Below are 27,555 nucleotides of genomic sequence, written 5' to 3'. Positions count from 1 at the left end.
GGGGGGAGTTCTGGGAGATCTGGGCGGTCTGGGAGGTCTGGGATAGTCTCTGAAGCTCCTAGTAACGGAGGGGGTGGAAGGATTGTGTCCCAGGGCCGTGTCTTTGAAGATATTTGCAAATATCCCCATCCTTTCTTTGTGTAGATGGAGTCCATCATAGAGGTCCCAGGTGCCAACGGTTGGGTGGAGGGCCAGGTGGACATTGGGTAAGGGGGCACATCCTCTTCTGATTTCCATATTTATGTCATGGATGACATGAGGAGGGGTGTCTGTCCTAGGCAGCAGGGTGGAGATCACAATGCGGGTGTCAGGGAATTCCTTACTGGCCTGCTCTGCCATCTTCCTCACTGCCTCAGCAGTGTTCTTACGGAGGCTGTGCAGGTCATTTGTTCCTGTGTGGATCACCATGTATTGAGGGCTCTTGAGGGTCTCCTTTTTCAACAGCTTCATTGCCTGGCCTGTGGTGCTACAGTGTTTAGAAAGCACTTTTTTTAACAGGAAAAAGCTTATTTGTGTCCAGGAATTTCCCATTAGTGTCAGCCAGCAGGACCACTTGTGGGGCTTGCTCTTCCGGCTGAGTGGAGGAAAGCTGGGATGGGCAGAGCTGGCTGTTGGTAGCTGGCTGTGTGGATGTATCAGGAGGTGCCAGGGTGTTGCTGGGCTGGGTGTAGAGCAGAGGGGATGGGACAGAGACAAGGCAGGGGTTTGGGACACTGGCAGGGAGAGTTTGTGTGTCTGTACTTGTCATTATGGGGACGGATGAGAGTTGGTCTGTCAGGCGTTGGATTTGTCTGGTGAAGCTCCTTTCTTTATTCTCAGCATCCTCCTTCACTTTGGCTAACTGAGTACAGAGCACAATGTTCTCCTGTTTGAGTGTCTCTAGACTTCCTCTGAGGTCAGATGCCAAGGCCTGGTTGTCTCTCTTGAGCTGCTGGAGCTCCTCTTTAAGCTGTTGCAGAGTGTTGTCTGGGGGGGTCAGACAGTCTGGCCTGGGTCAGCTCTTTGAATTCAGCAAAGTCCAGCTCCAGCAGGGCCATATTCTCCTTCAGCTTGTTGGTGGAGCTGGCAGAGATGGACAAGGTGGTGAGGTTCTCTACTGGGTTCTCATCGTCTTCACTGTCAGAGGGGACATGGATCCTCTTGGTGTCCATCTCAGCTTTCAACAGTGGGAATACCTCTTCAAAGGACTCCAGGTTGTTTTCATTCCCTTGGACCATGACCTTTCCTTTGGTGTAGTATGTGATGGTAAGCAGAGGGTCATCCTTGTCAAGGTGTTCATCTTTAATCTGCCTACTGAGCCAATGCCCTCACTGGATACGTATGCATAATTGCTGCACAGAGATGTAAATCGAATCAGTGAAGAAAATGAGGTTGTTCTTCTTCCTTCCTTCTTTTTGTTGGGCGTAGTCAGTGAAGAGGACCTCTGGGTTTTCACGTAGTGTCTTCTCCTTGTGTTTCTCGCTGGCTGTTACACTTTTACATTTAGCAGGGTACTCCATCTCTCTGCTCTCTGCTATCACAGCTGTGCTGTGATATATATGTATCTATATACAGTGGGTATGGAAAGTATTCAGACCCCTTTAAATTTTTCACTCTTTGTTTCATTGCAGCCATTTGCTAAAATCAAAAAAGTTCATTTTATTTCTCATTAATGTACACTCAGCACCCCATCTTGACAGAAAAAAACAGAAATGTAGAAATTTTTGCAAATTTTAAAAAAAAGAAAAACTGAAATATCACATGGTCATAAGTATTCAGACCCTTTGCTCAGTATTGAGTAGAAGCACCCTTTTGAGCTAGTACAGCCATGAGTCTTCTTGGGAATGATGCAACAAGTTTTTCACACCTGGATTTGGGGATCCTCTGCCATTCTTCCTTGCAGATCCTCTCCAGTTCCGTCAGGTTGGATGCTGAACGTTGGTGGACAGCCATTTTCAGGTCTCTCCAGAGATGCTCAATTGGGTTTAGGTCAGGGCTCTGGTTGGGCCAGTCAAGAATGGTCACAGAGTTGTTCCGAAGCCACTCCTTTGTTATTTTAGCTGTGTGCTTAGGGTCATTGTCTTGTTGGAAGGTGAACCTTCGGCCCAGTCTGAGGTCCAGAGCACTCTGGAAGAGGTTTTCTTCCAGGATATCTCTGTACTTGGCCGCATTCATCTTTCCTTCAATTGCAACCAGTCGTCCTGTCCCTGCAGCTGGAAAACACCCCCATAGCATGATGCTGCCACCACCATGTTTCACTGTTGGGATTGTATTGGGCAGGTGATGAGCAGTGCCTGGTTTTCTCCACACATACCGCTTAGAATTAATGCCAAAAAGTTCAATCTTGGTCTCATCAGACCAGAGAATCTTATTTCTCATAGTCTGGGAGTCCTTCATGTGTTTTTTGGCAAACTCTATGCGGGCTTTCATATGTCTTGCACTGAGGAGAGACTTCCGTCGGGCCACTCTGCCATAAAGCCCCGACTGGTGGAGGGCTGCAGTGATAGTTGACTTTGTGGAACTTTCTTCCATCTCCCTACTGCATCTCTGGAGCTCAGCCACAGTGATCTTTGGGTTCTTCTTTACCTCTCTCACCAAGGCTCTTCTTCCACGATTGCTCAGTTTGGCTGGACGGCCAGGTCTAGGAAGAGTTCTGGTCGTCCCAAACTTCTTCCATTTAAGGATTATGGAGGCCACTGTGCTCTTAGGAACCTTGAGTGCTGCAGAAATTCTTTAGTAACCTTGGCCAGATCTGTGCCTTGCCACAATTCTGTCTCTGAGCTCCTTGGGCAGTTCCTTCGACCTCATGATTCTCATTTGCTCTGACATGCACTGTGAGCTGTAAGGTCTTATATAGACAGGTGTGTGCCTTTCCTAATCAAGTCCAATCAGTTTAATTAAACACAGCTGGACTCCAATGAAGGAGTAGAACCATCTCAAGGAGGATGAGAAGAAATGGACAGCATGTGAGTTAAATATGAGTGTCACAGCAAAGGGTCTGAATACTTATGACCATGTGATATTTCAGTTTTTCTTTTTTAATAAATTTGCAAAAATTTCTACATCTGTTTTTTCTGTCAAGATGGGGTGCTGAGTGTACATTAATGAGAAATAAAATGAACTTTTTTGATTTTAGCAAATGGCTGCAATGAAAAAAAGAGTGAAAAATGTAAAGGGGTCTGAACACTTTTCGTACCCACTGTATATATAGATATATATATAGATACTTCTATATCCCTTTTGAAAACCATCCGAAGGTTATCTTGCAATTTGTCTCACTTTGTCAGGTCCAAGTCTTAGATGAATTTAGAAGCTCATTTCTGGTGCAGCTACTCTTCTCGGAATCTTCTCTCTCTCGCTCGCTCTCTCTCTCTCTCTCTCTGTCTCTCTCTGTCTCTGTCTCTCTCTCTCTCTGTCTCTCTCTGTCTGTCTCTCTCTCTTGTCTCTCTCTCTCTGTCTCTCTCTGTCTGTCTCTGTCTCTCTCTATGTCTCTCTCTCTCTGTCTCTCTCTGTCTGTCTCTGTCTCTCTCTATGTCTCTCTCTCTCTGTCTCTCTGCTACACTCACACAGAGCACTGGGCTATTCCTTAAAGCAGTTACACTACTCTTATTGTATCTGTGCAGGCTAATAAGAAGCAAAAGGCTTTTGGGGGGAGTGTTCCGATGTGAGGGTCCTGGGACAGAAGATGTCGTTTGCTGTACACATTGTAAAGCCCTCTGAGGTAAATTTGTGATTTTGGGTTATACAAATAACTTGAATTGTATTAAATTGACAGACCACAGCAAACTTTATCCCATTTTTTATGACAAACTGTGTGAATATATTTTCAAATCTGGACTCATTCAGCGTGTGTCTTGCTGTCAGAGCCTACTGAGTGTCGGCAGTCTGTTTGTCCCTCAGTCCTGTTGGCCTTGTTCCTGCGTCAGTCTGGAGTCTGACTGCTTCTCCTCTGCAGGGCTGCCTCCTCAGACCGGGAGCCCAGCTGTGCAGCTGTCCTCGGCGCTGCTCCTTGACGAATGTTTCTGCTTGTGAGAAAGAATTGTGTGCGTGCACCTGCGTGTGTTTATATTTGCTCGAGCCAGTGTGTGTGTGCGTGTGTGCGTGCATGACAGGCAGCTCCATGTGCCATTGTCCTTTCCCTCAGGTTGTGTTTGATAGCAATGCATCAGAGACCTTGCCAGTGGTGTCATCTAATGGGTTTTAGATTCAACTTTTATATTATTATGTAAATAGGTGACTCTTTGATGTAGTATCAGTGCAGTCATCACAGGGGCTGGAAGGCCCTTGTCAAGAAGACATTGAAGGAACAACAATGTTGCACCTGAAAGTTAATTAAAAAGCCATAAAATAGTGTCTGATACTCTATCTTGTTTGTTTGTCTGTGGGCCGGTCTGTCTCTCTCTCTCTCCATACCTCCCCCTCCTCTCCCCCTGCAGCCACAGGATGAATGGTTTCATTACAGTGACAAGTTCTGAGGCAGTCTCTGACTTCCTCTGCTGGCTCTCTTTATTGCCAAACTATTTACATGCCAAGAGGAAAACTTGTACTGACTTGATGAAAAAGCGCTTGAATTGAAACTTTTAATTTGTATACCATTCATTATTCTCTAAGGCATTAAGAGGCAAACTAACTTATCCCATTCTCAGCTTCGAGCTCCTTCCAGCACAGAGTGTAAAACTTTTCTCTCTTTTTGTTTTTTTTCAACGACTCTCCTAAAAATTGACGTTCCTCTCCCTGACATGTCCCGTCGCTTGGAAAGAAGGCTAGCTTAAAGATTAAATATGGAGAGCAAAGGGAAATGAGAAAGTAAAGAGGCTTATGAATTAATGACTAGAGTTATTAGTGCTCTAATTAGATTTAGGGAATGGGCAGTGCTGCATAGTGAGATGTGGGGGGGGGTTGGCTGACTCCTTATCATTCACAGGATATCCTGTAAGTGTCAGGACAGTTGAGATGGAAAATTGAGCTCATCCATGCTTGTGTGATAGTACAAGTCAGCTCCACTGCCCGCACCGCACTGAGAGATGAATGTGCAGAAAAGTCAGGCTGAAGTTACGCCGGAGAACGGACGCTTAATGTCAGCAACCTAGAAATGGGTTTCAAGTGCTATGTACCATTTAATTTGGTGCCACATCAAAGTCACAGTGAAGAGAGAAGAATATGCAACATTTTAATTGCTCCTTTTTGCTAGTTGTCATTACAAACATAAATTATATGGCCAATTCCAGCATCAAGTACCGTATTAAGCTATTATGTGTTATCCATTAAAGCCCAGACTTTCACAGATATCCAACAGAAAACATTATCCGGGTGTAGATTAGGCTCTCTAGCCTCTCAGAGGAGAATTCATCTTGCCTCACAACTAGCCTGTTGCCTACTGATAACATACCATTTTCTTTCTTAACCCTTTACTTGCTGATCCTGTTTCCTGTAGAATATCCACTTGGTGGCTCGCTGGCTGGGTTCTTTAGAGAAACATCTGGAGCAGCACGCAGAAGGAAGCCACAATAACTTCAGGGTGTTTGTCAGTGCAGAGCCCTCCTCCACCCCTGAGGGCCACATCATCCCACAGGGCATTCTGGAGAACTCCATCAAGATCACCAATGAACCGCCTACTGGTATGCACGCCAACCTACACAAGGCCCTGGACAACTTCACGCAGGTAATACACCTCGAGGTTGGATGTCACTCCTGGATGTCATGTGATAATGATAAAGTAAATAACTGGAACCATTTACCAACTGGCCAAAACAATCTATTAAAGCAGCTTTAAAACTAGCCTCACCTCAGACAGATACAACTTTAACGTGCTGCCAACAAGTCATTCATAATTACATTCCAATTCTAAACTATATGAAGTATGTATTCAAATACCACTCTGAAAGTGGCTTTTTGATTGTAAAGGTCCCATCAAAAGATATCATTACTTCTTGAACATGACTATTTCCTTTTGAAATCTGTCCAGTCTTAGTCATAAACCAGTTTGATTTGATAGACCTCTGTGGAAGGATAGTTGCAAAAGCAGTGATCATTTTATTAATTGGACTCTTAAGTTACACGCACTATGTAGCACAAGGTCACAACTCCAGATGCATTGTTTTCTAAGAAGTGATTCCATTATCACTTAAAGTGCCCATTTCATGAATCTTTAGAATGAAAGGGCTACAGATACTTGAAGAACTTATTTTCATGTTTGCCATGAGTGGCAGCTGAGGCAACATGTGGCAATTTTCACTCCAGATTTCTCATCAAGTTGCCAATTTGCAGAAATGTAGGAGCGAGCAGATGGGGGGGAGTCACCTTTCACTCACTGTGGAATTGCCTCCGACCCATGGAGGACAGATGTGAAGGTCATCAAACCTGTGTGTGGTTCCATTCTGCAGGGAGGTATTGATACGTTACATGAGGACTGAGATCACAATGAAGTCTGTCGGACACTTTTTGTGTTTGTTATTGGAGAGAGTCCAGACAATGTGCTCCTGGCCGTTCTGCAGTCTCTAAATTTAGAATGGATCAGTGTGCTGCAGTGGCCTCTCCCTTTTCTCCACCTTATCACTTCTCCTCTCCATCTTAGCCCTACAATTACCTCAGTGCTTTGCTGCCAATGCATCTTCCTCTGCACCATTACCTGAGTGCTCAGCTTCCTCCCGGTCCATTTCCACGATCCTTAGTTTTCCGATGTCTATCTGCCTTATAAGCGCTACGTGCTTGTGAGCCCTACCTTATGCAGACCCACAGTGAGGTCCATTGAGGTAAGGACGGGGCAATATTCCAGTCATGTGTACTGTGACGGCCCTCACAGTACACAGACGTGGCTGATTGCCTGATGCAGAGCACCTGGTCCTGGAGCATAAAGCCCTGCTCCAGTGTTGCTCTGCCCCCGGGTCTTTCTCCGGCTTACGTGGAGTGAGCTCTGCCAGTAGCTGCCGGTTATATTTTGGCTGTGGTCTTCTTTGGTTTCACTGACACCCCACACTTCATCACACACGCATTCACATTACTGATGTTATTGACTGACACACTTCACAACGGTAATTACTTCTTTATTTAGTTAAAATAAACTTTACTTACTTTACTTTAGCACCATCTCTTGTGTCTTGTCAATATTTGTCATGGCCTAAGAGCCGGGTTGTGACAGTCCTCAGTGAAAGCTAATCAATGTTAGGCTAACTCTCTGTAGTAGCCCACCCGCGTGGCTAAAGCCAGCACTAAGCCAGAGAAATGACAGTTTCTTCCCTCTTGACCTTTTCACTTTTCTACTGCTGATCTACGATGGAGTCTGGGAGGGCTACAGTTAAAGTCTGGGACAATGGTTTAGGTTTTTACTAAGAAAACATTTGCACAATAGCTATGTGAAATAAGCTGTAAAGGATTTTCAATTCCCCGTTGGCTGAAACTAATCGTTTAGTTTATCATATCATTTTTTCTGGTAATTCAGACTCATGCATATCCTGATGCTAATCTTTCACATCTGTCAGTTCAGAGATATTGAGGTGTGTTTTTCAGCGTATGTGCATGCCTGTGTGTCCTCTCTGCAGTCTCACTGGATGCCTTTTCTCTCCAGTCCACAGGTCATGAATAGGGAGGCTATGCATCTCTTTCAGCTGGGTTGAGCAGAGGAGTATTGAGCAGAATATTAACTAAATATGTGTGTGTGTGTGTGTGTGTGTGTGTGTGTGTGTGTGAGAGAGCGGTAGTCAGTCTAAACTCTACTTTTCTGCACATGCGTGTGCATCATAGGAGTCAGCTCCCCCAGGGCACTGAGAGGGTCTTCACCGTGGCACTCACCATGACACATGCTGGAATAAAGAGAATTTAGCCTTTCTATTTCCATAGGGGTTTTTGGCATTCTTATTTAACCGTCTCTCCCCCAGAGATTACAGTGCCATTTACATCCATTCTGTTTTTTTGCTTGTCTGGAATAATGAGCGCAGGAGACGGTTGGAGGCTGAAAGCGCGTGACAACTTGTGACAATTAAAAGGGAATCTCATAGTTTATAGCCATCGAGTCATCTCATTGTCTGTCTGTCAGTGTGGGGAAACACTGGGGATTTGACGAAATACAAACAATTACAGGGCTGCCTGCCACTACTTTTTACCTGTAACATGCCACGGCCGTGCATCTTAATGTTAATGCAGTGGTACAGTTTAGGATGCTCTTTGTTTTTTTGTGTTCCAGGACACGCTGGAGATGTGTGCGCGGGAGAATGAGTTTAAGAGCATTTTGTTCGCCCTGTGCTACTTCCATGCAGTGGTGGCAGAGAGGAGAAAGTTTGGTCCTCAGGGCTGGAACAGATCTTACCCTTTTAACACTGGAGACCTCACCATTTCTATCAATGTCCTCTACAATTACTTGGAGGCCAATCCTAAGGTAGATGTTTCTGTTTTTCTTTTATTTCTGGGCAATAGATTACAAAGACCCCTATTTGTAATCTTAAATGGAAATCTAAACACCACAAGCCACTCTCTAGCAAAGCAGCAACCCCACTCTAATTACCAGGTGCCATATGATGACCTGCGATACTTGTTCGGCGAGATCATGTATGGTGGTCACATCACGGACGACTGGGACCGCCGTCTGTGTCGGACCTACCTTGAGGAATTTATCAAGCCCGAGATGATGGAGGGAGAGCTGCACCTAGCACCTGGCTTCCCCTTACCTGGAAACATGGACTACAACGGCTACCACCAGGTGAGGCAGACTCAGACCAATTCATAGCCTTTCCATTCCATGAAAAGTAAATTCAAATTTAAAACAAGCAGAGTGCAGATCTGTACCAGGTGAGTCTGCAACCACTACAGCTGTATTGGTTACAGCTTGACTGCAAGTGTATTAGATGTGTTTTTCACTCTCACGTCTCACACAACAGATAAGCTCCCATTTTGATATATGCAGATGTCTGCACCGGCTCTGTGCAGGTGTGCGTCTCATCTTCGTCTCACGGGAGTGCAACTTGAGTGTTTCATTTGATAATATGTGTGTAAAAGTAAGGTTGATGCCCAATAAAAAGACATGAAATAACTTTCCACAGAGCAGCTGCAGTGTGTGTCGTTCCGTTAGCTGTTAGTTGCCAAACAGACCGTCCAAAACAGTGAAAGTGAGTAAAGTGTTTCCCCCCTGGGGTTCTGTCCGCAGAGCAGCAGCGGAGTCAGCTCTGAGCTCTGACTCTGAAAATCTCCAAGTAGAACCCACAACACAACACATGTATTCATATAGACGCACCACAAAATGTTGCCATCAGCAGTCCCACTTTAATGTTTAAGCTGCACACTACCTGCACCGCACTAAACAGCAGATTGCTTTTATGTCCCAGATTCCTCTGAGCATAATATCCTTGGATGAATAAAGACAGGAAGAACATACAAGACCAAATCCATTCTTTTCAGTATCATCAATACTACCTAGCTGTGCATTTGCCTACAGTTAAACTTGACATGCAAATTTACAGCGCTTTGTGTGAACAGAGTCAACTTTAAATTGGAGGAAGTTATCATATTAGTTGTGTTGCTTTAATGACATTTTCTATAACCCTACTCTGCCAAACAAGAAGCAATGCTAACTGTAGTTACTGTGAATAATCTGTACTTCAGATCTGGAGCCATCTCCATGACAACTGAGCTACCCCTTGATGAAGACCATTCATATACCATATATTGAAAATCTCCTGAAAAAGTTAGTGACAGGAATGACAATGTCTTGTAGTCTATCGTGGCTCTATACATTACAAAACATTGCCATAGAATGCAAGACTTTGAAGGTCAAAGGTGAAATCCTCCAATATAGACATCATTCCTGGGATCCTGGGTTAAGTCACTATGTCACCACCTATTTAATGAAGATGCACAAATGCATTTAGCTTTGCCACTCTCTGGTGTGTCTGGGTGGAGGCAGACTCCAGGAGCTGCCCTGGTAGTTAAACATTTGAAAGCTTAGAATGAACATAGCCCATTCATCAGCTTTATCCCCAGTGTGATCACCATTAGTATTGTTGACATGTTCCAGCCTGACCTTCCACTGCTTCACCCCACCGTGCTGTTGTATATTGCTATTCATCATTGAACCTTGATTGACAGGATGAAATCAGAAATGAGGTAGGTTGTTGTGTCAACGGCTGCAGTGCACCATTTAGATATTATGTATCATTCTCAAAGATGTATAAATAAGCAAGGCCAAGCATATTGTGGCCATTTCAGTTTTTTTAAAGCTTCATTCTCTGATAGCTGGAACCAGCATGAATATGAATAAGAATATGAATAACAGTGGTTCAGAAAATGTGACAGTCCAGATTTCTCCCACGTGGTCCCTGGGGAGGCAGAGGGAGCGGGCTGTGCCACTTGTATTTCATTTTGCCCCAGTCTGAGTGATGCTCAACGGGCAAATGTGGGCTGCCATAGTGGCTCCGGTGGTAAGGACTGGAGCCTTTTACATTTGACTGTCACCACACAGTTGGGCCGAGGGCGCGGTGGTTGAGATTTGGCCTAAGAACAGGGTTGTAGAGGCCTGTGGGTCCCCGGGGGTCTGCTAGGCCGCTGCCTCCCTCAAAACCATCTGAGCAAACTTACAGTATATTTAGGAGGGGAGAGTTGTGGGAGAGGCACAGAGTAGGAAGGTGACTCAGCAGTTTTAATCCTCTTTCAACAACATACAGGTGTATGCAATCAGCAAAAGTTAAGCAGCAAATACAGAGGAGATCAAACAAGCTGACTACAAAGTGTTTCTGTAATAAAGGCCAATATATTTTCCATCAGGACATTATGATTAGAAGAGCTTTTTTATATGTTAGTCCCCCTCAAAAAGGAGCCTTTTTCACTTGAGCTTCCACTTTCATCTGCACTAACTTAAAAGCATATTGATATTCATTATGGACCAGCAGATGGAAAATGCCTTCTTGTTATGCTCATTAACAGTCTGTCAATTGATCCTGTGTGTTTGAATCTCACCCAAAGATATTTCCTCATTCATATGGTTCCATTCTTGTCCTTTGTCAGCAGAACATTAGAAGAAACATGAGAAATACAAAGGCTGTACTTTTCTTTTCAGAAGTAATTGCCAATCTTATGCTGTTAGTAGAAAATATTCTAGGCCAAATGTTTAAATGTTGTCCTGTTCAAGTGAAAAACAGGGATTTATAAGTCTTCATTTTCAAGAACAAAAGAAAGACTTTACTTACTTGACTTTATATTGATAAGTTAAGACCAAAATCTTTAAAATCCTGCATTTGAGGTTCGGGCAAAATTCCATAAATTGTGAGGTAAATGGATTGACATGGATTTCTTCCGTCCCAGTACATTGACCAAACATTACCTGCCGAGTCGCCCTACCTGTACGGCCTTCATCCCAATGCTGAGATCGGCTTCCTCACACAGACCTCTGAGAAGCTCTTTCGCACGGTGCTGGAGATGCAGCCCAGGGACGGAGGAGTTTGTGAGGGTGATGGCACCACACGTGAGGAAAAGGTCAGTATTATTGTATACTACATGTCCAAAAGTATGTGAACAGCCAAACATTTCCCCTAGAAGTGATTGTGAACACATTAAGATTTCACTTAGTTGAGTCTGTGACGCCGAGCAAACCAAGGAACAACATGACAATATTCATCATCTTGTTAATCGACCAATATTTTTCTCAATCAATAGATTCCTCATCTGTCTATTCATCTCAGAAAACATTTCCATTTCAATATCACGCAGCCCTAAGTGATGCATTAAGATGTCTTGTTTTATCCAACCAACAGTCCACAGCCCAGAGATAAGACAGTTTCTTTTACATTTGACAAAGAAAAGCTGTTAATGCTCATTTTCTGTCAATGAACTAATACATTTATGTTTCAGCCCTAACAGTATCAGCCCTAACAGTATCAGCCCTAACAGCATCGATCAAACATATTTTATACGGCCAAAAGTGTTTTGGCCGTATAAAATATGTTTGATCGATGCTCTAGGGCAGGGGTCACTAATAGGCCGACCACTGTCCGGATCCGGACCCAGATGCCTTTGTATCTGGACCATGGACCTAAAACCGATAATTGAGAATTATAAAATTTTGACGGAGCGCTTCTATTTTAAACAGCTTTTCCAGCCTTTATGGCACTCGTTCAGCAGTCCAGGAAACACACCCACCAATTAAATGCGTTGTAAATCATCTCACATGATGCTGCTCAGCCAATCAAATATGTGTATTCTGATAAGTTTCCTGACTCGAGTGAGTTTCACACACACAGAGGAGAGACGAGGAAAGAGAACGAAGAGCAGGAGCATTAAGAGAGTCGGTGAAGTTATTTCACATGACGTTCACCAAAACGAGAAAAGTGGTCAGAGAGGCCAGAGTCTTTAACCAAAAATGAACAGACTCTTAAAGGTTAATTCTTCACACGGACAGTTTAAAACCAGTGTGTTTCACATGTTCAGAGACCGTGACGATCAGTAAAAGCGTTAATGTGAAACGCCACTATGAGACAAAGCACAGCAAACGTACCCACTCACATCTGAAATGAAGTCACAGAAAATAAACGATCTAAGAGTCCAATATGATCAGAATCCTAACATGTTAATTCACTTCACAACAACGATGTCAACAGAGAGGAGTAGAGCTGAAACAAGTGGTTTAATAACCACAGATAAAGTCCCTGCTCACACATTTCTCTTTTTAGAAGATGAGAAAAATATAATATGTTTTTTTGGTTGACATCACTTCACACCTGAATGAACTGAATTTAAAAGTGAACGGCAGTTCAGCTAAATTCATTTTTCTAAAATGTAGTTCTTTATTTTAAGATGCACATTTTTCAAAAGCTTTCTGTAATTTAATTTATTCTTTAATCCAGCCCTTATTTTACTTGAAGCGAGAGAAGAACATGTCTTTATTATATGAGTTTGTATTATTTATAATTCAATCATCCAGTTCATTTTGAAAACTGACAATAAATATTGTTCAGACATTATTCAATTGAACTTTCTTTATTTTATTTGACATCAGTTGTTGACCACATACAGAAGTTAATACAACTGTTGGCTAATTCAATATATATGGAACTAAATCATAGAACAAGTTCGACATTATTGTGATGTTCTGGACCGTTAATGAGGAAACTCTCTAACTGGACCTCGCTGAACTTGAATCGAATAACCCTTCTATAGGGAAAGGCTTGACCTGATTTCAATTACAATATAATTAGATTCAATTTTGCTTACCTTTGAATTATTTTCTTCATATTGCTCTGGGATCTAAATGCTGCTTAGAACTATTTAGAAATGGTAACAAAGTAACTAAAGTTCTTATTTGCATTAAAAGTGTGCATGGAAGAAAAGAGAGCAGGCCCCTTGAAGTTGAAAGTGAAATATCACATACTTTTATTCAATTAATCAAATATGACATGTGTTACAGTTCTATATTTAATTTACCAAAACAAAACAACAACGACAACTAGAACCATTCTAGATGTCGTGTGCATCCTTGTTTTTTTTCAGTCTAACATGTTTCTACCTTATATAACTTTGGGGTGGCAGGATTTAAAGTTCAGTACTGTGGGTTTGAACAATGTTTGGCTGCACAGCATTACATCTGTTATGACAGACCCACTAGCAGGTAAGTAAGCTGGTGGCATTTGAACTAAAGTTATGATTCTGATGTGACATTCAGTCTTGAAAAGCCAAACCCTCATTCAGACATGGCAGATACCTGGACACGTACACCAAAGGCTTTCACAAAGCCCACTGTCTCACTAAACTCTGGGCTAGAGCAACACATCCTAGATGCATGGTGACAACAGGTGACATTCTCTGTAGCTGCTGCACACTGAATCGAAAAGAAAATTGAAGACCAACTGTTTGGGGCCTCTGACAGCACCCAGGGTGATTTTTTTTTTACAGGGATGGCATTTTCTGGTTCACTACTGCTCTGAAATAAAGCTTATTTGAGGGTAAAAGCTAAAACAAATATTCTGTCAGAGAGAGTGCAGCCTCGCGCACTCCCTCAATTGAGCAAGTGTCTCTTTTTAATATCACAAATACGGGTGGTGGTTGTCTGAGTGTTCGTTTTGTTAAAACGTTATTTATATTTACTGTGGCTATAAACAAGCAGCAAATTGTGAGTTATGTTACATTTTTTGTTTACTTTGATCACCATCAGCCAGATTTCTCCTCTGAAATGAATGACTGCATGGCTACTTTGATGCTTATTAAAGCTGAGGTGGCTCTTTACTGTAAGCAACTCTGCAACACCCTAATGATTGCATTTTGTTCAGTGTAAATAAAAAGCTGTAAATAACTAGTGATAAGGTTACATATCCTTAGGTTAAGCTGCAGTTTGGTCACACGTTCTAGTCACAGCGGTAATCATCTGTTTCTCTGATAGAGAAATGCACTCCAGCTGTGTGCAGCAGTAAAGAGGAAGTGACAGATGACTGTAAACTGGTTGAATGTGAGGTGAAGCTAAGCCTGACACTAGCCACCTGACCAGAGGGCTGCTTCATACAGCAAGATTACCCATACCAGCTTTACTTCTGTAAGTCAGGCTTATTGTCAAGAACATCTGTTTCATAAAGGAAGTTTGAATAAGCCTGGCCTAAGTTATTGTTTGTATCCCACCAGACTAGCCTGGTCCTGGTCAAGCTAGCTACCTCAGGCTTAACCAATGTTACAATCAAACCAACAGACGCAAACACTTCCCAAAGTTCCTCTATACCGCTGCACTGAGAACATCAGTCCAATCGATGACATTTTGACCGGTTGCAGTTCAATCTGAGCTCGTAACCTGCACAATTATCCACTCAACACTGTTAAATGCACTGCAATTTAAAACAAAGGCTGATTTTTTTATTGTAAGAAGTAATTTCACCGTTAGTTCTCTTTAAAAGTCACTGAAATAAAATGAGAGAAACTGTCTCTAACAGTAAATACCAGAGGAGCAGACAGCCAGCTGAAGCTAAATGAATTTTTCAGACTTGAACCTGTGATGTCATGATTACAAGCTGAGCGCTGCAACAACCTGATCTTACAGAGTTAGGCTCGATTCTCTTATTCTTTACTTCTTCTTTCATGAATGTATACTATATGTTTAATATGAGCTGCTCTCTGGCTGTGAATGTTCCAGTTTCGACTGTGTTTTAAAACATACTATGGTATACTACTGATTAGCTGCGAGTCAGATTTTAACTTAATCCTGGTTCAGTTAGTTAGGCTTACTCAAGACAGGTTTTTTACAATACGTTTCCATGGTAGGTTAGGTCAGACTTAAAAGTCCTTGATGAAACTTCCTGAACATAAGCCTGATTCACTAAGCTTAGTTACACCGCTCCAGTGTGTGTGTCTGTGTGTCTGGCTCAGAAGTCTGGATACTCGTCTTAACCGATGACAGCCATGCACAGCTTACAATGAGGTTCACTTAGTATTCAGCATGCTCAGTAGCTGCCAAAGCCAGATCAGATATTTCAACTGAAAAATCCATAGATATGATGACCTCATATCCTTTGTTCGGCACCTAATCCGTTGATTGATCGCTAATGCTGGTTGCCTTGGGAAAGTGTTGACACGGGTATTAGCTTTCATCACTTACCCTCAAAAATATGATGTGAGCATTGATTTTGTGGAGGGATTAGACTGTTATTGAAAACAAAGAGCTGCCTTGCAAAATATATCTTCATGAATATTTATGGAACTGTCTATTTCAAACTGTAACACTTTCTCAGACTGTCAGCGTTTGCACTATACTGAGTTTATCTGACACAGATAACTGTAACCCTCTGATTGCTTTTACTTCAGTATCTTCCTCAGTGTCTTTAATTGTAACTGTAAGATGGACCAAACTGCATTTTGTACTGACAATACACTCACTCACTCACTGACACATTATCAGGTGCGTGCTGTGCTGGAGGAGATCATGGAGAAGCTCCCGGAGGAGTTCAACATGGCCGAGCTGCTGGGAAAGGCAGAGGAGAGGACTCCCTACCAGGTGGTGGCGCTGCAGGAGTGTGAGCGCATGAACCTCCTCACACAGGAGATCAGACGCTCCCTCTGCGAGCTCAGCCTGGGACTCAAGGTGAGGGACTGAGGGTCCACTACTACTCCACCAGAGAAAGGTCTTAAAAATGAATTCAATTTTATGTCGTATAACTATGTTTTTTCTTTGTTCCTACCCCGTTCATCATCTCATGACACCTCTGATTTTTCTTGTGACCCTTTGTGAGGGACCTGACCCGTAGCAAGATAAGCACTGGAATATACCAACTGTAAATCCAGTAGTTAAAACTAGTTCCGTTTCCAGCAGCTGTGACTGTAAAATGCTCCTCACACACATGTTGAAGTAGCATTAGATGATAATACTTCTGTGCTTGAACTTACGTAGGACTTTTATTTGTAATGGATTGTTTTTACATTGTTCTACTTAAGTAAAGGCTCTGAGTATTCCTTCCACCACTTGCATACAGCTGAAAATATCAAAGTATACATAAGCTATCATACGTTGTGACAGCCAACAATTGAACAAGTTCATAAGTTTTGGACTAGCAAACTATCAACGCCTGTTTCTAACAGTCATAATCATGGTGAGGTTCTTCAACCTCACTAGAATTGTTTTTGTTTTGTAGTGTGAAGCGGCTCCTGCCCCGTTTCTAGGCGGGGAAGTCTTTCACACCTAACACGGTGGTTACTCCGTCGGCTGTCCCACCTGCGAGGATATACGTTCCTCTTGGAGGTGTCGGAACAATACCTTCGGCCTTTTATCTCACCCCGTAGCTAAATCGTTAGGATTTCGGAATTAATTGTCTTTTTGAAAGTCTTTTACGGCTATATGCCCTAGGCGCTCTCAATGGGATGTAACCCTAACACCCTGTATGTAATAGTTACGTATGTACATCGTCTATACTTTACTATTGCCTATTGTAAACATTCTCACCATTTATGACTAACACTGCCAAGTCTTCACCCAGGGAACTTACCTTAAGCTCCTCTGCATGTTTCAGTCGTCACATCTTATCGCACCATTAACGGACAGGGGAAGAGGGGTACATTGTTTTAAAGGACCAGAATACTTTGTTTGGCTTCAGACACTTACAAAATGTAAGGCTGTGTTTTTATTTAAGTTTTCCACACAACAATCACATAAAACAATTTCAATTCAATGTGAATTCACTGTGCTACAAGAACTCATTTTAACACTCCTACTATGATGGGGTTTTCCTCTTAATCAGCTTTCACTGATTTGCTATGAGGTATAATGTCCAGGATCTCTCCTGGAAATCTCCCCCTTTTTCTTCTCTCTGCTCTGCTCTGCTGTTCTCCAGTCACTGCAGGCTCTCAGTCAGCTCTAGAGGGTTTGTGCTGTCTTCTGATAGTAAAAGGGTCTTCTGTCCTCCTATAAGATAGGAGGACAGAAGACCCTGTCCTCCTATCTTATAGGAGGACTAAGATATATACTAATATATCTTAATATATCGTAAGATATATATGATATCTTACCCACTATCATATAAGATAGTGGGTAAGATAGAAAAAGGGTCTTCTTTTACCCATCTCTGAGGGGGTAAGACCCCTAAAGGGTCTTCTGTTCCCTTTAGAGTGGGTAAGAACTCTATCCCATTCTCTAGTTGGGGGAGAAGCCCAAATCTCTCAGTTTTTCTGCTGTTTTTTCTGCTGCTCTAAGGCTGGCACCTCCTTCATTTCCTGTGTCACTCACACATGAGTCCTCCTCTTTCTTAGAGCTGACACAGAATGTAACTGGTTTGATCCTGTTAGAACCAGAAGCACTGTGTAAGGCTCAAGTGACTATGTTACACAAAGTGTCTAAGCAGTTTATATGCCTAATCACTTCTATTATAAAATAAAACAAGTTATATTATGATGGTTATAAAAAGTGTAAACAAGCTATAAGTTGTGCTGGTTATACTTTGAACTCAAAAGGGTTACAGGTTATAATAGTTATACTTTTATGCTTTCATATTGTTCTACGATCTTTCTACAGTTTTTACTTCAAAAGGAAAGCTTGATCCTTACTAATCTCAGTAACTCTTAATAATTATTCTCAATTGAGTAAAACTAATTTAATTTTTAAATATGTACAGCCTTTTGTTGTTGTTCATTTCATTCATGGCCATTTAGTGGCAGCTGCCTATTTCCACATCCAGCAACATCTGGAGTCGTGCTGGCCACTGGACAGATGTTATTTCCAATAATCACTCTTTTAGCTCTGTTCAAGCATGAAATTGCCTCGGGGGCACAAGGGGTTCACGTCTCCTAATATATGAAATCTAGAAATTTGTACCCTTCTCATATTTGGTCATATCATCAGATCCACCAAAAGATAAAAGATGCCTGTTTGTTCCCCTTCATATAAAGTGTTAAACCGACTCCAAAACTCACTGTTCTGTATCCTCCGCCAGCCATACGCAGATCTCTGATGCCCAAGTTGATCACTGGCATGTTACATATGAACCAGTATGTGTCAAGAAACTGTCAATTAGATTTATATACTAACAATCAAAGGTGCCGGACCATTCCGGCCAGCTGATACCTGCTTACTGCTCTTGATGAGCACATCTGGCAAGCTGTTTGTGAGTGTAACAGTCTGCAGAATGATCTGACCTACATTTGTGACTCAAATGAGAGCAGGGTCATCCTTCAGTCAAAGGATCGGCGGTTCGACCCCCGGCTCCGCTGGTCCATGTCGATGTGTCCTTGAGCAAAACACTTAACCCCAAATTGCTCCTGTAACTGTGTCTGTAGTGCATGAATGTAGTATGAATGATTAGTTAGAGTCCTGATGGTAGCCCTGTCATCAGTGTATGAATGGATGTGAATGGGTGAATGATGACATGTTGGTGTTAAAGCGCTTTGAGTTGTCGAAAGGCTAGAATTTACCATTTACTTGTCTTTTGAAGACTGGGTCTGTAGTCTGATTGTCAGTTGTGCTGTGAAGCAACCAGGTCATCATTTTGTTGTTGGTCAAAACGCACACAGGCTCACGCACTTGCACATTATTACCAGTGTTGTAATAATAGTTGTGACCAAAAGTTGAAAATTAATTTATATCCCAGATTCACTGCATGATATTTGGTTTTGAAAATTTGATTAATTCCAATTTAGTTCGGCGTCATGTAAACCGGTTCATGCTGGATTAGCTAAATTTGAGTTTGGAATTAAAACCCGAAGTTTAATTTACAACCACGAAAAAGCAAGCAGACTTGTCTCTGTGTCTATGAATATCAACTCTGTTTCAGTACTACGGACAGGGCCTCACACACGCACGCACGCACGCACGCACGCACACACACACACACCACAAACAGCACTCTCCATTATCCTGTAGCATCAGCTAAGCAACAGTATTGAGTATCTCAGCCAAAAATTTTGTTTTTACTACTTTTCTGTAGATACATAAAACTTAAACATCGGGATCCATGAGCAAGAAAAAAAAAAGAGATGAATCGACTTGACCAATCAGATTCGACCCTTGTAGAAATTTTGAAGACCATTATAATGTCAGTATATTACAGAGCCCCTCTAGGCTCACACGGTAGAAAACTTCAGATTCTCAATATTAATAAGAAAGTATCCAACTGCAAACGATTGTTGCTACTCTTTGATTTTCACCACTGTGACACTTGATCACATTTTATAACCAAGATGTTAACAGAGTTAGTACTCTTTATTTATTATGTTATATATGGCTCTTACTTGCCAGAAAAAGGTTCAAATGAAATTTCTGTAAAATGATATTGATGCATTTTAAGGCTCAATAGATATTTACACGTTCATATTTTACCTGAGGTAAGATAGGCTATTAGGGTGCTGGTTCTGAGAGCTCATAGTAAACACAGAAATCAGACTTAAGTCGACAGGTTCCATTTCAAGAGATCCAGTGACTCTGTGAATCTGTGTTCATCTAACAGAAATGGATTTATCTTTCTAACGATACCAAAACATGAATATAGAGAGCCTTAAATCGCTGGATGGTATTGGTTTAGATGTTGGTGCCTATTATTATAGGTGCGGCTGTGTTTTTTATGGACAAATGTCCAGGACCCAGTCAGAAGGACACCACGACGAATCTGTGCCCACAGAATGAGAATCCGATTCCCACATCAAGGGTGTTTTTCTACCATGTGACCCCAGAAGGGTGCCATAGAATAAAGAGCTTCCATGGTGCATGTCTGCAAACAAAAAACAAAACTAAAAAGGAGTACTAGTGCCAGTTAGTACAAGGTTACAAGTTACAAGGCTGCAGGGTTGCACAACCAAATATGATAGTACTATATACTATTATGGTGTCTATTAGACAGGCATAGGAGTTCTGGTTGGTGTCTGGACATAAACTAAAGCAGCAGTCTACTATGTCCACTGTGTCTCATAAGAACTTGGTGCCAGGGTTCATACTCAATGCTCAGAGGATGCTGGGTAGCACCTTTTGTTGTGTGATCTTATTTGAGTTATTTGAGCCTGTAACTCGTATGTGTGTAAACTTTTCACCACAGCCATTACAGCCGCAATTGTTTTTCAGAAAACTAGTTTTTTTGTGTGGGAAGAGCTCTCTTTTTCTTTTTTTTTCATCAGCACACTGTGAAGTTTGACTTCTGTTGTGAAAATGAAATCAACAATTTTCAAAGAAATCTGCTAGATGCTAACTTGCAAACACCAACATATAGGCCTCGGAACAAATACGACGACAGAAAGAAACAAAGCCCCTTAAAGCTCATCAAATGTGCTGCTGTAAGTTTATTGTCTGATGAACCACGTATTCTTAGCCTATATTTTTTAACATTTTGGCAAAATTGTCTCCATTGAAAGTATGCTGAATAACTTATTACTATTTCTTGTTTGCATTGTACCCACGGATCTACTAAAAACAATCAGTGGATTACTTTGACAGTGAGGAAATGATAAAACATGATTCTCAGGCAAGTTTTGAAAGTCTTTTTCTATGATTTCCAAGATTTACGATTATGATATCTGGATGTTAATTTGTAATGGACATCAGAGGTTATGACATACTCAAGAAGTCTCAGTCACACTGAATGATATCCATATGTGTTTAGTGTTAGAGAAGGAGTATGATTTTTGACTCAAATTCACTGCCTGCAGTATCTCTTCCTCTTCAGAAGGCTTCTGGCTTTCTCTTTTGTCTTTGTTCTGCTGAATGTCCACTTGTATTGCAGACCGTATGCCGTAGTTCCACGATGGTTAAATTGCCACTTGGAAATTGATTTAAAAAACAGATGAGCACAGTGAATATTTAATATTGAATTCCCCCTGTAATGTTAATCATATCCGAATGGGGTTTATTTCTCATTTGATTGGGACTCCACTGATCCCTTCTTGGGAAGCACTGGCCCAGCAGGGATAGTGCTGAAGCTAAATATTTGTAATGTAAAACAAATTAACTCTCAAAATCCACCACAAAACCCTCAGTTATCCTCAACACCTATGTTTCACACTACGCTGGCTCGGCTGTGGTTGACTGCTGCATTAGTGTTCCTGCATAATTAAACCGTCTTCTCCGTTGTTTTTTCAGTCTCAGTCGTCAGAATGACTCAGAGATTTGGCTTACACAGGAGCAGAGAGGAATGAGATGTCTGCGCTCTGTGTGTCAGGCCTGACTGAATCATGTGTTAACAACAAACAGAAAGAGAAGGAGGGCGTAAGAGCGTTCCTCAGGAGTTATGAGGCTTCGATCTCCTGACACTACAAGCGTCAATAAATCGGCTCAGTGATTTAAAAGCGATGTAGACTATTGTACCAGCAAATGGAATCATATTTGGTTTTCATAGTGTAATAAATAGGAGCTATCAGAATGTTAGCCTTGGTGGACGGTGCAGCTTCATAGTGCCACAGTGTGTCAAAGTATGCTGCAGCTATACTGAGATCAGGATCAGGTGTTGTGAAGGTGAAAGGTTCACTGTAACAGATGTAGATACATGTACAGAATCTTATCAGCATCATAAAGAACTGTTATGACTGTCACATATGAGTATCTATACATCAGCAATACATCAGCTCCAGTATCAGTGGGTGAAGGACACCAGTGTTGTCTCATTACTCTTGTCTTGGCTATCTTACAGCGTGTTTCCTTATCTGGCATGGCATCCTAGTCTCAGTGTTTGTGTGTACATCAGTAGGGCTTGGTACCATTCCACACCTGATGTGGCTGGTGGTATCACCTACAATGTTTATCTGTTAAGACAAACGGCAAGTGACCTCATTGCACTTATGGTTCCTTCCTGAAATGAAATTTACAAACCAATGACGAATTATATTACCAAAAGAGGCAGCATCTGTCAGCACCAGGCTGCAACCGCCGGTTATGAAAAAAGGAGCCAATGAGGAAGTGCTTTAAACTTGTATTCTCTCTACTGACCATCGGGGGGAAACTCCTCTGGTTGTATCAAAGTCAATGAGAAAATGAGTTTCAAGTCTTCTTCAATACAGCATGATGTTCATTTAGCAAATGATGGTCAATTTAGAGTCAAACAGACCATAAAGCAGGGAATGATTTAGGGCAGGGCTACCTTGTGATTGACAGGTCACTAACGCGAAAAGAGCCGTATACGGCGTCTCTACGTCACTCCTCCACAGTCCTAATATAGTCACTTCTGTTCACTGTTTGCAAAAATCCAAGATGGCGACAGACAAAATCCAAGATGGCGATGACCAAAATGCTGAGCTTGAGGCTTTAAAACTGCAGACCACAAACCAATGGGTGACGTCACGGTGACTACGTCCACTTCTTATATTCAGTCTGTAGTCAGCACTGAGAAGAGTTGTTAATAAGTTGCTAAATAGATATTTTCCAGAAAGATGATGAAAGGCGAAAGCCAAGTTTTTCTTATATCCACAAGCCGCCTGTTCATTAAAGTACAGCAAAGACACTGGAAAACTCAAATAATAGCAGCAATAAAGTTTATGTCCACACAATGTTTTCCTGCTACAACACATAGCTCTTTAATTTACTCTTCATGCCCTGTGCTCTCCTTTTATGTATGAAATGTATCTACCCAAAAGGATGTTGTGTTTATTTTATATGACACAACAAGAAAGTCTACAAACATGAGGCCTCTCATTACAGAGTAGCCTACTCCAAGTTCCAACTCCATCCTTGAACTTAGGAGTCCAAGCTCCCATTAACTGAAGGCTGCAGTATACGCAATTGACCCTGTGCTAAATCCCACCCTCAAATGCAGACTGGCATTGGCCAACTTCGACCAGGGTCCAACAACTATACGACTGTGCTCCAGAGCCCTCATACAATCCTTTCAGATTTTCAGAGCTGGCCTTCTAGGCAGGAACAGAAGTACAGACAAGAACACAGATTGAGGAAGGTATTTTGTTTCTGAATGAACTTGATGTGAACAAGATATACCAGGAATCAAACCACAGACCTTGTGGTTAAAGGACAACCCACTCTATCCACTGGGCCACAGCCACCCCCAACTTCCAGATACAAGGGAAATAGACACAATATCTAATTAGCCAATCAGCCATGAGAAATAAAAAATAATAAACACATAGCTCATACTGTATGTCAAAGTGAATTCCTTTAGATGCTAAATGGATGTTGAATGGTGTGGTCCTTATTGCTCAGCACCAATGCTAATAAAATGCTGTTTGTAGATGGATTTTGTTTGGTTAGTGTTTATATCCATGAAAATCTTTTAACTTTGTTGACAGTTTGATGGAACAAAATCCTGGAGAGTTTGAACTGTTGTAGCTTAGCCTTGTGCTACCATTAGCTTAGCCTTGTGCTTGCTTGTTCCAGGCTGCTAGGCTTGCCAATGCCTAGCCTAGCAGTTAGCTCATCCATTTGCCCTGTACGGGTAGTCACAACTTTGCTAAGCTGCTAACACAGTCTTTATCGCAAGGACACATGGATGGAATTCATTGTATCACTTTCTGGAGTGACCATGGCTTAAAGGAGCATCACTGATGGATCTTGTTTTTCTTCCTTTCAGCTATAAAAAATATGACCAATAAACCTTTTTATTGTTCGGACAGTGATGTTTGAGTGCAAAATGGATGGTTTCAGTTGGTTGTTGAATGTCCCCCTTTCCTGTGGCCCCAACCCTTCAGGGAGAGTTAACCATGACCAGTGACATGGAAAGCCTTCAGAATGCTATCTTCCTGGACATGGTGCCGGACAGTTGGACCAAGCGGGCTTACCCCTCCATGTCTGGCCTGGCCCTGTGGTTCATTGACCTGCTGGCCCGGATCAAGGAGCTGGAGGCCTGGTCAACGGACTTCGTCTTACCCTCTGTGGTGTGGCTTGCTGGCTTCTTCAACCCACAGTCTTTCCTCACAGCCATCATGCAGGCTATGGCTAGAAGGTAGGGTTGTTTTACATGAGGACATCAAGGGTGTAAATGTGATAGAAGCCACTTGGTGTGACACAGCCTGTGTTTGAATGACAGGAACGAGTGGCCTCTGGACAGGATGTGTCTGCAGTGCGATGTCACCAAGAAAAACCGCGAGGACTTCTCTTTACCGCCCCGTGAAGGGGCCTACGTACACGGGCTATGCATGGAGGGTGCACGCTGGGACACACAGGTACATGAGTTTTTAACTGATTGATTTGTTCAGCTGACTGTCACAGCGGTGAAGAATAGCTGATTGTGAGGTCTAGTCTCTAGGGAAGGTGAAGAAACAAAATAAAAAACAGCACACTTACCTTATACAGAAAGCTTCCTTTACACACTTATTGCGAAGATGGATGACACATGAACATAAGGTGAGCTAACAGCAAATTACATCTTTAAACTGAGTCAAGTAAAGTAACTTCGATATTTGACCCGTGAAGGGCCTCCACATTCCCTTTGTGGCTTCATTTTCTAATTTGCATCCTGCATGCGTTCAGCTCTCAGAATGCAGTGCAGCTTCCCAGGGCTCTATCTATCTACATACACACAGCTACTGTATATGCACCCAGCTTTCAAGGAGCATCCCTGTAGACTTCTTAATTAGGGAATGTGCAGAGTGTGCACTTGAACACTTTAGAGGAGTGTCTCCTTTTTTCTTCATTAAAGTTGGAGACGCAGACAAAAAGACAGGCGGACAGATGGCGTCTCCCGACAACTCCTCTAGTCTGCCTCTTCTACTTCTCTCTTCACGTCCTCCTCTCAGCCCCAAGGCCAGTTCTGTGCCACTTGTGGAGAGTAGCAGAGAGTGAAAAGGAGAGGAAGCAGCACTCCTTCAGGACACAGCTCTGAGCAGCAATAAAAGTCAAAGATTTATGATAAACCTCCTCATCTATGTTATTGAAGCTGGCATTCAGAGGGGTTTCACACACCAAAGACAGCTAGATACTTTATGTGATAAACACATTGTGTGCTGAATGGATACGGTAGAAATGCAGACATTACACACGGGACACTTGTATTCATGAAATGACACCAATGAACGGCGATGAATAATCTATCTTTGTAATAAATTGTTATTCTCTCAGTATATTGTGAGATTATACAATAAAAATAGACACGTTACCATATTAACAGTGTTTATACAGTGTTAATCTAATTTACAATGAACCATAGTGAGCCCACATGGCCTGCTTTACCATACCCATCATTTATATTTACCCTAACAGACAAAAAGTTATTGGTGTTTAAGAGCTCTTTAAAGTTTTGTAGTTAATGTAGAGGCAATTAGGGCATTGTCCTTTGTGCTTTCCAAAGTCATCCGGATTTACATTCATTCCTGAGAGTCACTGGGCATGCATGGTGAAACTTGTGTTTGTCAGGCACTAAGTGTTGGAGGATTAATTAATGAGACAGACCGCTCTGTTTCAGTGTGTTTACAGAGTGTGTATTCTTAGGCAGGGCAGCTTGACTTCGACTCAAACTCAGCCGGCTTTCACCACTTTTCAAGGTCACCACAGTATTGTTTTATGCAAACTGGATGTCTAACACTATTTGTGCCAATAAAGATTAGTCAAACATCTACTTTTTCTTCAACCAAAGAACAATATTAAATACTGCCTCAATGGCAAGTACAGTCGGGACGAGGATCTCACTGCTCCTCGAACTAATTTCTTACTCTGTCTGTGGTTGACTGGCTTGTCCCCCACATCCCCCTCCCTCCCCTCTTCCCTCTCCTGTCTTCTCCAAACTTCCTTACTCTTTCAGATTGGCATGATTGTAGAAGCCCGCCTGAAAGAGCTCACTCCGACCGTGCCGGTCATCTTCATCAGGGCCATTCCTGTGGACAAACAGGACAGAAGGAATGTTTACCAGTGTCCTGTCTATAAGATCCGCCAGAGGGGACCCACCTACGTATGGACCTTCAACCTGAAGTCCAAAGAAAATCCCTCCAAGTGGGCTTTAGCTGGAGTGGCTTTGCTTCTGCAGATCTAGCAGGAGTTGATTGTGCTGGTTATGGTGCCAACAGGGTCAAGGGTTCAATTGACTTTGGACCGAATTGTTTAGGTAACTTTTGAAAGATGAAATATTGCAGTCTTCCTCTGCAAATGAAAAGTTGAGTTCATAAGAAATAGAGATGCATCCTTACTCAATTCAATACAGTCAACTACAGTCTTATTTAGTGATGGATTACTAAGTCAGTTTACTGACTTTAAACACTTGTGTTTACTTGTGCTATTGTTACTCTAAGTTTTAGCATGTCAACAAAATAAAACAAGACGTAAACTCTGTAACTTTGTATATCAAGGACACATGTTTCTTGTTTACAGCTTGTGGTCACATTCCACATCGGAGACATTTTAGGACTGGCGGGACCTGCAAGGCGAGGGTCACATGACAGACAGACAGCTGAAATTAGTAAAACTCACTACACCAAAAAGCAGTACCTTATCACTTTGTTTCAAACCTATGCAAAACATTTTCAAATATAAAGACTACATTTCTTTCTCCACAATATGACATTATACCCTTCATGCAATCCTGGCATCGAAATAATCAGACAGAAGAAAAGGATATAGTGAAGAGGGCACCGCTCAGTGCCACACTGTGGTGGTCCCTGGAGAGTCTTTCCATTCACCTGGTTGTTATCTTTAAACCACCTGACTCCAGAAAACCTTTGGAAACTAGAAAAGTGCACTCAGTAGAGTGCAGATCTGCATGTGGGTGCAACAGGGAGAGCATGGCAGGATGTGTGTCCTGTAGTGGAATGAAGAGGAGACAATGTGCAGGTGACAACATCAAGGCGTAACCAGAGTAGACAGGCAATCTGGAGGCAAACCTCAGAAAGCAGATAGTGTTGTTGCTTAGCTTGTTGTGTTTGAAAAATAAAACAATTTTATCCCTCTCAAAGAATGGGAACTGTCCCAAAATCAGTGTTTACTTTGTTGTTATCATCTATTAGTGGCTTAATAAAAACACCATTCAAATGTTAATACTAATATATGTTAATAATAATTAGTGCTGGGCAACGATTCAAATATTTAATCACGATTAATCGCATGGATTTTTTTGTGATTAATCGTGATTAATCGCATTGTTATGGCAAAGTTCAATAATGAATTCAAAAGTAGTGTATTGCGCACTTTTATTTTAAAAGTACTGCTATATGAACAAAAGTGCAACATTTGGTTCACGAGATGCAGGTAGCATGTTTTATACTTAATGTGAATATAATTCATAC

At 42.0% G+C, this 27,555-nt stretch overlaps 1 protein-coding gene across 2 annotated transcripts in view; it reads left to right on the top strand.

The window, feature by feature from the left end:
• Positions 1–27,213, top strand: part of dnah9 (dynein, axonemal, heavy chain 9) — a 147,006-nt gene extending 119,793 nt beyond the window's left edge. The window contains exons 71-78 of one of the 2 annotated variants that reach the window (XM_031873863.1): positions 5,414–5,641; positions 8,159–8,350; positions 8,480–8,671; positions 11,266–11,436; positions 15,833–16,015; positions 24,034–24,287; positions 24,372–24,507; positions 26,082–27,213. In XM_031873863.1, the coding sequence (XP_031729723.1) occupies positions 5,414–5,641; positions 8,159–8,350; positions 8,480–8,671; positions 11,266–11,436; positions 15,833–16,015; positions 24,034–24,287; positions 24,372–24,507; positions 26,082–26,309 (1,584 nt within the window). In that variant the 3' untranslated portion in view covers positions 26,310–27,213. Of the gene's footprint in view, positions 1–5,413; positions 5,642–8,158; positions 8,672–11,265; positions 11,437–15,832; positions 16,016–24,033; positions 24,288–24,371; positions 24,508–26,081 lie in introns of both variants that reach the window. The other variant, XM_031873862.1, reaches the window with a different exon arrangement.
• Positions 27,214–27,555: the final 342 nt, after the last annotated feature.

This window comes from Anarrhichthys ocellatus, unplaced genomic scaffold (assembly GCF_004355925.1).
Source record: "Anarrhichthys ocellatus isolate YVR2014 unplaced genomic scaffold, GSC_Weel_1.0 scaffold76, whole genome shotgun sequence".
Lineage (NCBI taxonomy): Eukaryota > Metazoa > Chordata > Actinopteri > Perciformes > Anarhichadidae > Anarrhichthys > Anarrhichthys ocellatus.
Note: the sequence above shows the minus strand (reverse complement) of the source record. Positions and strands in the feature narration are given on the sequence as shown.